The sequence below is a fragment of the Sinocyclocheilus rhinocerous genome, unplaced genomic scaffold (assembly GCF_001515625.1).
Source record: "Sinocyclocheilus rhinocerous isolate Xijiao unplaced genomic scaffold, SAMN03320098_v1.1 scaffold529, whole genome shotgun sequence".
Classification (NCBI taxonomy): Eukaryota; Metazoa; Chordata; class Actinopteri; order Cypriniformes; family Cyprinidae; genus Sinocyclocheilus; species Sinocyclocheilus rhinocerous.
Window position 1 is genome coordinate 207,407 of NW_015635521.1, and position 11,318 is coordinate 218,724.

The window sequence follows — 11,318 nt, forward strand, 5'->3', positions numbered from 1 at the left end:
CCAGATTTTCAAATAGTGGTATCTCGGCCAAATATTGTCCTATCCTAACAAACCATACATCAATGGAAAGTTTTTTTATTCAGCTTTCAGATCTCAATTTCAAGAAATTGACCCTTATGACTGGTTTTGTGGTCCAGGGTCACATATATGAAATATCTGACAAAATGCTTTTTTTCTTACCTCAATGATGTCCATAGAAAAACAAGAAGAAAAACAAACTTTGGTAGTGAGTAACTAAACACAGGTGCTGTACACACCTGTGAGAGTCAGGGTTTTTGAATATTTACACCATTTAAACAGCAATGACACACACTAATCGACGCATGAGCACATTCTACAAGGTATCAAGTTTACACTAGGCATCTCTCTTTCTCTCTCTCTCTACATAATTTACCCCAGTGCAACTCCTCAACCCGAAATTGGGGCAACCCAAAATACATGACACAATTTAACAAAACATTCTCACATAAAAGATAGCTGACCTCAAAATTATAATTCTGTCAAATATGAGCAGAATGTCCAGGCTACTCTTTTTCGATGAAAGTAGTCAATACTATTTCTAATCTATTACAACTATCCAACTATACAGCTTAGTGTGACGAATAGATTGAAATTGAAGTCACTAAAAACTCAAGCCAGGTTCCACTTGAAAAAAAAAATGCACCTTTGGTGACATTTCTGCACAATTGCTTTTTCTACATTGCTTTTTGCACGTTTTGCAACACTTTCGAGGTGAAATGTCCAGTGAGTGCTGCTAAAAGTGGTTTGTTTTATTCAAAACAGATGAACGTGAATCTGTCATTGTTTCATTACACTGGTTGTTGTACATATTGCAGTAGTACAGAAATTAAATGTGCAGTAAATGACGGTTAAAGGTTAATGCTCTATAGCATTTCAGTAAAGTTGGCTACAATCTATACTAAACCCTAAACTTAATCAATAGTGTTAACAAAAGCAAATGTTAGATAAAAACACATCTATTGAAACAATCATGAGATTTTAGCATGCTCCTTCAAGTATTTGAGCTCTTTTATCATGACTCGTGTTTCACAGGGCTTGCTTGCATTTGGAAAAGGTTAAATATTTTTTCATATAATAATATGAATAAAATAATGAAATATAAATATGAATCTTACCCTAAACCTAGCCACTTCTAAACAATATAAAAAATTAACAGGCAGATAAAAGTACAGTCACAGGTATTTAATAATAAAGTATAAATATATTGCAAATGACTGTATTCTAAGTCTTCTGAAGCCATACAATATCTTTAAATGAGGAACAAAGTGAATTTTGAGGTTATAATTGCTGAAAATGATCCCCCTCCATGAATGATCCATAAATCTGAAATGTACCATGACACAATTGGTCACAAGACACACAAGAGCTAATGGTATTTCACAATAGCAGCTGACATAATGCTTCTTTAGCCGTCAGTTTTTTTTTTATTATTTGTGATTTGAAATGGAGATGGATGGAGAGGCATGTTCCTCACACAAAGCAATCATCTGGTCTCATTTGGACTTGGAATATTTGTCATTTTGAATACATTTTGACTGTATTTGTATCTGCTCTATATGCTGTTTTATATTGTTTCATATTGAGAAATGGTTAAGTTTTGTTATGTAAATGTAAATGTAATGTAATGTTTAGGGGTAGTGGTCAAGTTAGGCGCACAAAATGTCTAAACAGTGTAACGGAAATAAAATTATTCATTATGTAGCTGCTTATACCCCCAAAAATATGTCATAACGACATAATTACGCTCCAATACATTACATTTTTATGCACTTTGCGTCTGTGTATTGAGACCAAAGGTTTCTCACTGAAAGCAATTTAGTTCATAGGCCCTGTCCCATATGGCACACTTCACGTTCAGTTGCTGTCATGACCGTCGTAACAGTCAAAGTGGCATTTTTGATGCCTTGGGTGTGAGTTTGGGCTGTGACTGGGTTGTGATTGGAGAGGTACTTAACAAAATCATACTTACGTATACTTGGACGTATAAACATATTAAAAAGAAATGTCCCTTTTTCAGGATACTCTATAAGATCATATTGTAAAATCTAAATAAGCTTTACAGATCTTTATTGGAAAGTATTCAAACAATGTTTTTCATGCTTGTTCTATGAATCATAAACAATATTTCACATGCACCTGCGGAACTGTCCTTAAGATGCTAACAATTTACAGGCGCCTAAAACAGTGCCACAGGGAGACAGGAAAGACAGCTCGTCCTTGTAATGCCAGACCACATGTGACTATACATACCCCCAGATGTGTTCGAGAACTCAAAAGTGCCTTGGTGAAAGATGGAAGTAACATCTCGCAGCATGAACTAGCAAATCTTTCTCAGTCCATTAAGATGAGATGTGCTTAAAGCAGCTGGTGGACACACCACACACTGACTGCTACTTACTACTGCAACTTTTGATACTGGAACTGTCATTCCCTTGTGTCAATTTCCTCAATTTCTTGATGTCATTCCAAATCTGTATGTATGTACTGTATGTATGCATGTATGTATTTATTTGCTGAAAACTAAAGAGGATATTTTTTTATTTTTTAAATGTGGGTAACCAAATATTTGACAATTACCATTGACTTCCATTCTATACTATGCAAGTTAATGGCAACTATTTGGTTACCCACATTCTTCAGAATATCTTCTTTGGAGAAAGAAACTCATATAGGTTTGGAATTACTGTACATTAGGTTGAGTAAATGGTTAAATAATTTTCAGTGTTTTTTTTTTTTTTTGTTAACTATCCATCTAATATGAATTGCTTATTGTCTTTTATTTAGGCTTACCTAGAAATAGATTTTTCCATTGATCAGTTTGTCTCACTTTGGTTTTGCACATTTAAGACTGTGTGTGTGTGTGTGTGTGTGCACGTTTTTGTGATTTATGTGGACACAAATTTGTATAATGACATGGGTATGACATAGGTATTACAACGAGAAGGTGATTTATGAGGACATTTTGAGTGTCCCCATATTTCAAAAAGCTTATCATTCAGAATGAGTTTTTTTTTTTAAATCTAAAAATGCAGAAAGTTTCCTGTGAGGGGTAGGTTTAGGTGTAGGGCGATAGAAAATACAGTTTGAACAGTATAAAACCCATTACGCCTATGGAATGTCCCAGAAATTCTGTGTGTGTGTGTGTGTGTGTTTATACTCTAAATATAACATGAGGATAATGATTTATGATAAATGAACAAATTACAAACAATTTATTTACATGAATAAAGGTCACAAATTCACCAAAAGCGCATTCACCATTTGGATTTGCAGTATTTATATAGTTGTAAAATATGCAAGTAAGATATTATCATTTTTAATGTACATGATGCATACATATAAACAAGTGTTTCTAGGCTATATATAGATTCAAATAATATGCCTAGTAACCCCCAAAAGACCATTTGTGAAATATTTTCACACAATTTCAGTAATGGCTAAAACTATAATTGTAAAACCACAAAGAGAGACTAGGCAAAAAGTCCATTTCCATTCCATTTTCATCTCCACATTTTTATTTTTTCCATAATATTTTGTATTCTGAGCTGACCTATACTGTCCAGATATAGAACTGGCATAATGACACCTCCTGAAACGGTGGAACTTATTGCAATGAAGATTAAAACACAGTAGTACACATCAAAACTCAGTGGTAAATTGTGTCCAAGTGAAAAGATAAGTGCTGGTGGGAGGTAAGCAGTAAAAGTCAAGACAAAACTGTTAATGATGGTACGCAGGGCTCTTTTCTTTTGGGGATGTATATTACTTTTCCCTGAAGGATCAGGTTTATTCAAAGCTCGTAAAACTGAGATGTCACAAAAACCAATCACAGGCAGGGAAATGAACAGAGGTAAAGATGTAAAAATGGTTGTAGAAACCCAAGGATATATAACTATAAGACATCCAAAACAAATGATAAACAACCAGATTGTCACAGCAATTACCTTCCTGATAATGGCAGTTCTCCTGTTGGTCATGTAGATGATGGGATGAACCACAGCAAAATAATAATCTCCACAGACACAAGCCATGAAGAGAGGTCTACCACATATGGTTAGGGAATATGTGAAATTATTAAACCATTCAAATTCTGTGTTGTGCAAAAGCATGTAGTTATAGACACCGAAAGGCAAAACGGTTAGGAAAACAAGATCAATGATGGTCAGATTAAACACGAAGAAGTCATTAGTAGAGATGTTTTGTCGATGTCTTTCACAAAGTTCCCAAAGTACAGTGACACTGGCAGGGAGACCCAGAAGAAAACAAAATGCACAGAGACCTGACCAGAACAAAGGGACTGCAGGCTGATCTGTGCAAAGTGTAAAATAGTTCCTGGTTCCATTTGAGTAATCTAAAACACTCTGATGCAAAGATATCAACTCTATAGACATTTTTAGGATTGGAATGGTCCGATCTGTATGAAGAAAGAAAACATCCCAATGAAACTTGGTATATAAATGGTAAAAATGTATTATATTAAATATATTTTAATTATCAATATAAGATTCAGTGGTAACACTTTATTTCGATAGTCCACTTTAGACATTCTATTAACAGCAAGTAACTTTGCAACTAAATGTCAACTAGCAGTTAGTAGAGTATTAGTAGACTGTCGGCTTAATATCTTCTAACACTTTCTTTGTCAACTTATTCTACTAACCCTAAACCTACCCTAACAGTCTACTCTGAGAGTTAGTAGACATGTAGTTGCAAATTAATGAGAATTAGTTGACATGTAGTTGACATGTAGTTACAAAGTTACTTATAGTTAATATAATGTCTAAAGTGGACTATCGAAATAAAGTGTAACCAATTCAGTTACTTTTAAAATTAGAGCGATCTGCTCAGGCACTACAAAGACAATTAATATACAATACATTTATTTGTTTTTTTTGTTGTGGTTGTTTGTTTGATTGTTTTGTCTTACCTCAGTGATGTCTTTCTAATAACTAAGAGGAAAGAGAGGCAGTGAGTAGGAATAATTCTCAGTTATGAATGAAATCAGAGAGGTCTTACATGGGCACATAGAGCAATGGCTCATGTTGCTTGACTGTGACGTTTTGAATATGGTATGATGTTACACCACCAGAAAAAAAACAAACACTGAAATCATACTCCATATCACTGAACCAAAAATGCACAGCACTAGAGAGGTAAGGTTTTAACACATCCATGCTATCTAATAACAGTTGACAATGTCTGTATTTTCAGTCCATATTTTCTATTATTTTTACTTTGTTGGTCAAGAAAATAATCTTCATTTAGTGGTGCTTGATGTCGTGATATCATAGAATATGTCATTGGATCCAGCCCTTACAAAGACCTGAGATGACCGAACACCTGAGAAGAGATGATGCAAACCCCTCAGAGGACCTATAAAGCTGCTTTGCAATGATTTGTATCGCGAAAAGCGCAATACAAATAAACTTGAACTGGTTCGTGAGTAAGCAATATAGTTGAGCTCATACGTTTACACCGCCTTACAAAATCTACAAGTGGCCTGCAGGTACCACTACATCAGAATCCGGCCCTGATTGCATTAAAGGTTGCAGCACTGCGCTGTAGCTGAACAGTCATGTCTACTGAACACATCAATCATCTCCTTATTGCGACACAATTTCTGTCATCATGAATACTTTCATCACAACTAACATAGTGAAAACAATGTACGCAATGATTATGAAATCAAATAACTAATAGACTCACACTGATCTTAAATAAAGACTTTTTATATACAATGATGCATATCAAAATACTCATATCACTTAAGTTATGAATAGGAGTAAGTGCAATGCGCAATATGGTGAAATAGTCCCGCCTTCTAAATTAAAGAGCCAGTTGCTAATTGGTAAAGTCATCACATCACTGCTTCTGCCATTAGAAGCTCCAGATGCTATAGAAACATGCTGCATCCCAATTTGCCTACTTATACTGCATCCTTAAAGTATGTGAAGGACATACTATAGCGCCATACAATTGCATATTTAATGGACGCTCTGAAGCATAGTTATGCACATCATGTCACTATATACAGGCATGTCAATCATATTGTCACAGTTAACATTTTCCACATTTAATTTACTTAACTTCCTACTGTGTCAGAGAGAAAAGAAGTAGCACATTGATCTAGCAACCGTGGTTCTTTCATGTGAATAACTCAAGGTTTTTTTGCATAATAGGCCTAATGCATTTAAAAGTTGGCCAAATGGATGTTTAGAAAATTTCACATTGTTGTTGCAGATGAAATATATCACGGATAACATTAAATAAATGTTGTTTTACCAGGTTAAATGTTGATTATTAGTAAAACCTTTCTACTTAACTGTTGGTCCCGCACATCTGCCATGTTTGTAGTTTTTTTTTTTACACTTGTTGTTTGTGTTTGTAGTTGTGAACCAAATCGTGCACTTAAGACTGCACATACACATTGGCTGGTCTAGGCTGAAAAATAAGATTTTTTAATGCTATTTGAGCTTAAGAAAGTAAGAAAGTAATTCTGCAAGCAGCAGCGTACTTGATAACGTCAGTCAGCTCGCCTTGGCTACCGCAATTTTCCTCACTGTATTTACAAAAAGACGAAATATGATAAACACCACTGCCTCATTTTGTTTATATTTAATAGCCGCTGGAATTTAGTTCAGGGAAATGTATATAGCCTACATTACAATGAAACAAAATATTATATCAAACAGTATAGCCTCATTTTGTTTTCATTTTAACATATTAATAGATTAATAGAATAAAGACCAATGATTACCTGTTAGATTTACCCAAAATGAATTATAGCTTATGTAAAACCACTAAAGAGACATCAGAGCCAGCGGCAAATGTCAGAAGGACTAGTTGAGTTGAGGCTGCTCTCGTCGGGATACATGAGTGCCCGGTGATCGCGTGGAGCTCACGTCTCCGAAATCGGCGATACACATTTTTAAATAGGCGTTGTCTTTATAAATAAACAGCAGATTTGAGTTTTAAACAACTACATTCTCGCCTGAAATACTTTTAAAACTACATTTCATGACACAATAACAGTAATATTTTGAAAATTATCAGAATAAATGGTGGTTGAAATGCAATGCTGCATGAACTCAACCAGTCAGCATGTTTAGCGATGAGAACGTATGGTGTCCCATTTGTCATTTTAGCTTTCAGAAGGGTGCTTGTAAGCGATAAAGGCCCTGTCCCAAATGGAACACTTCATGTGCACTTACTGACTTACAATGGCCGCCACGTGCGCGTGTCTGTTAAGTCCACAAGACCGTAGGGTGTCCCATTTGTCATTTTAGCGTTCAGAAGGGTGCTCGCGGGCGCCCCCTTTGCGGCCGTTATGCGCCCTCGATCCGCACTTCTGCCGAGCCCGCACTGGTGCAATCTCCGCAGCAGACTTCTACCCGACAGTCAAAGCGGCATTACGTCACAAAAGTGCGGACCATTGCCTTGTCCAAACACCCATACTTGCGGTCTTGGCCACTTGAGAGCGCGTGCACGCGACAGGAAGTAAGTGCACAAGACTGTCCCTGGTCTTAAAAACGGCAAAGCGCAGTGCCCTTAACGCACACTAGAGCCACACTATCTCGAATACTGCTCCGGAGCGCTATTCGAGGCTTAGTGTATCCCATCATGCATCATGTTCTGGAAATAAATCGTGAGACCTTTTGCCGAGATCTCGCGAGAGGTCACGGAAACCTTTCCAATTTAAGTTAAATATTAATACAACAATTAGATATTACATATAATTTGGTAGAAAACAGTGTTTTTACGTTTTATTGGTGCAAAGATGAGTAGTGGTGATATTTATTTTGTACAACATTTGCAACTGCTTTTTATAACTTAATTGCACCACAAATTAAAATTATGTCATGTTATAAGGACTACTGAACAGACATTTAGAAGTTGATTTTAAAATGCAAAGTATTTAAAATTAAAATTAAGCTATGTAAACACTTGCATTTTTACAACACTACAAGTGTATCATCAGGTAATGAAACCATCAGGTAATGAAAAGTTCGACACACACTTGTGGTCTTCATCCTCACTTGAACACTTGGGCCAAATAAAGGAAATACGTCATATAAGTTGTCAAGTGGTCAAGTGCAAAGACCGCAAGTGTGGGTATTTGGACAAGGCATCAGAGGAAGGCCGCGAGGGTTTAGGGTGCCATTTGGGACAGGGCCAAACTCTGAAACTTTATATTATATTATACACTCTGAAATATAGCTTCAAAACCAGTAGTTTAATCTATAGGGTATTTAATCACGTCTGTATCAATATGCATGGTGTTGCACATAGAAGACAAGACAATGATAGCATGCAGTATTTTTAATTTTAAGTTGGGAAAATGGTTGTTATTATCATCAATCTTTTCAGAAATTTGACTATATCTGGGTTTAAAACAACAATATCAGGTGAACATTACATGGTTGTGGAGTATATGCTTTAGATTTACACTGACTTTCAACCAATCAAAGAAAAAAAATGGGAGTATGGAAGAATATTCAGGGCAATTTTCAAAAGGAATTGCAAATTGTATTTTCAATTGTGTTTTCCACATGTGGACGCATAAATTGTGACATAATCCAAACGCAACTGCAAATCTTGCATTACTGTTTGCGTTTTCACTTTTGCGAACGCACAGTGACTGTCAAATTTCAAATGAAAAAGCAAAGTCCATTTGCAACTGTATTTCCCATGTCTTACGAGTTATGAGCCTGTCATATTTAAATATCAATATTAATTACCACATCTGCTTTTTCACTCTCTCTGTGTCGCGCATGTAACCTGCCATAACTCAAATGGAATTGCAATTCCTTTTGCAGTTGAATTTCTGATGTCAACACGGAAACCTGTCAATCAATATCAGGGGCGGGACTATAATTTGAGGCGTGTTTATATTGGGAGGTGACGTCACTCACAGATGACCAGTATAAGTAAAGTTGTGACAGTGTTTTTTTCAGTCAAATTTTGCAACAAAATTTGGCAGAAAATAAAACAACATTTTAAACCATTATTTTGGCCAACCAATGTGGTGATTGTCTCATGAATAGAACATGTTACAACCTTCCCCAACATGACAAAACTGAGAACACAGTTGAACGTTTTTGCTTAGACAACTAACACCTGAAATAACCAAAATAATATGTCATAATGTTTTACTGTCTCTTGTTTTGTTTACTCTGATTCTAGGTGTCTTTCTTCTTGTTCATCATCTTTGTGGTATACACCATGCTCCCCTTCTCCATGAGAGATGCCATCATAGCCAGCGTGCTCACCGCGTCCTCTCATACTGTTGTCCTCAGTGTCTGCCTCTCCTCTACAGTCGACCATGTGGAGCCCCTAGTATGGCAGGTCAGTGCTCTCCCATCTGTCTTGCTATGTGCTTGCCAAGAGCTGTGAGCTTTACCCTGTGCGACAACTGTTGAAGTTTGCCTTGTCTGTTGAGAAGGATCCTTGCCAATTGCTTGTGATTATGCATGTGTGTCTATGAGTCAGGTTATGTATGATTATTAAGTCATAGATTATTTTTGTGATTAATAATTTGAATGCTCGTTGGCATATTGATATATTTGAAAGGCTTAGTATGGGTGTGTTGATAATTGCTATTCATGGATATTGATATTAAGGCAGTATCAGTCTTACTTAAGGTGACCAGATTTCTGAAATGAAAACATTTAGGTCAATGACAAATGCGTTATTAAAATATTTTTGAGGGAAAGATGGTAAACATCCAGTCTCATACACTGGAAAAACAGAACTTTAACAGTGACAGTAACTTTTATTGTCAGAGATAACTCTTCTGTGCCAACATCACATTGCTGCGCTTCTCCTCTGCACATGCATCACCATGTCACTCAACATCCATATAGCGAACATTTAAATCACATTTAAATCAAAACTGAATTATAAAATGAATCATAAAACAAATGACCCAAACTGAAATAAACCGAGAAAATAATTATATAAAAATAAATCTCACAGCATTTCACTTTGGGAACATAGTAAACATTTCTGAAGACATCAAAAACAGGGAGTGTCCTCAGAAAATGAGGATGTCTGTTTTCTGACTAAATATAACTGTAAATTTTAGAATAAGCCTGTAAATATTAGAGACTGACCTTCCCTTGGTATAATGTTCCTTATTTAGGCATTTCCAAATTCCATAAATCAAAGGCAAATTTGCCTGTATTCATTTTGTTTTAATCTCTCCTCATTTACGTTGTTGTGAACCATGTTACCCATGTTGTCAGATTTCATTAGCAATCAGATTGCTTGTTTCGAAAATTCAGGACGCTAACTTGCTCCCGTCTTAGTTCAAATGAATGCGCAAACAAGCAAATATGACCTTTCAGTAAAAGCCCATTTCTGTGAATGGCATGCAGTAATAGCATGTATTTTAAATTATGTATAAAAGGTCAAACTTTATATGAACAGTAACCCTTAATATCATTATAAAAAGTCAATGAATGTTCGGTTTTCAGTGTCCATTTCTTGCATTCAGTGCAAATGTTCCTTACTGCCTTAGATTACTAAAAAAAGAACCATACATGACTCCCTCAATTGCCCAAAGGTGTTTCTACTCCTTCTCACACTGTCTCGATTTCTTTCACTTCCTTTCATGCTATGCCTTTTGGTCCTGGGTAGAGAGAGTCTTGAAAGCTGTGTATTCTGATTCTCTAACATCTGGAATGCCTCAGGCACAGGACTGAGAGACATTTTGGCAAACTGTAGTTTGGCAGTGCCATGAGAAAGACATTAATACGCTTCCCTAGCAGTTTTGTGCATATCATATGGACTTGTGGAAACTAAAGTAATACATTTCTAATGTGTAAATTATTATTACTGAGTAAAAAGCAGTTTGAAAAGAATGTTTAACAATGTTTAATAACAACAACAATAACAGTGATAGATAGATAGATAGATAGATAGATAGATATTAAATGCATACATTTGGTTGTGATGTGACTTTGCTTTAAAGGTCCCATATTGTACACCTTTCTGGAGTTTTATTTTAGGTTTTGATGTCCTTAAGAATATATATTTGCGGTATAAGTACCAAAAACCATCTCAATATATTTTTACAGCTCCTCTCTCAGGAGCTCTGCTGAGAACAGGTCGATTTTGGTCTGTCTAGTTAATATTCATGAGCCTCTCTTCTGATTGGCCAGTTGTTTTCTGAGTGACGCACGGCCAGGCCAACCACAGCTAACTAGGGTCAGCCGACGTCACAGCACTAGCTGGAGGAAGCAAAACAAAGAGTGTAACGTTACAGGTCGGCCGATCTGGTTTCGTGGTTAAAGTTA

At 36.0% G+C, this 11,318-nt stretch overlaps 1 protein-coding gene across 1 annotated transcript in view; it reads left to right on the forward strand.

Annotated features, from left to right (window-relative positions):
* The window catches only part of LOC107746972 (adenylate cyclase type 2-like), a 127,929-nt gene that overhangs the window by 70,417 nt on the left and 46,194 nt on the right, over nucleotides 1-11,318 (forward strand). The window contains exon 2 of the mRNA XM_016561339.1: nucleotides 9,205-9,366. Within this exon, the coding sequence (XP_016416825.1) occupies nucleotides 9,205-9,366 (162 nt within the window). The remainder of the gene's footprint in view (nucleotides 1-9,204; nucleotides 9,367-11,318) is intronic.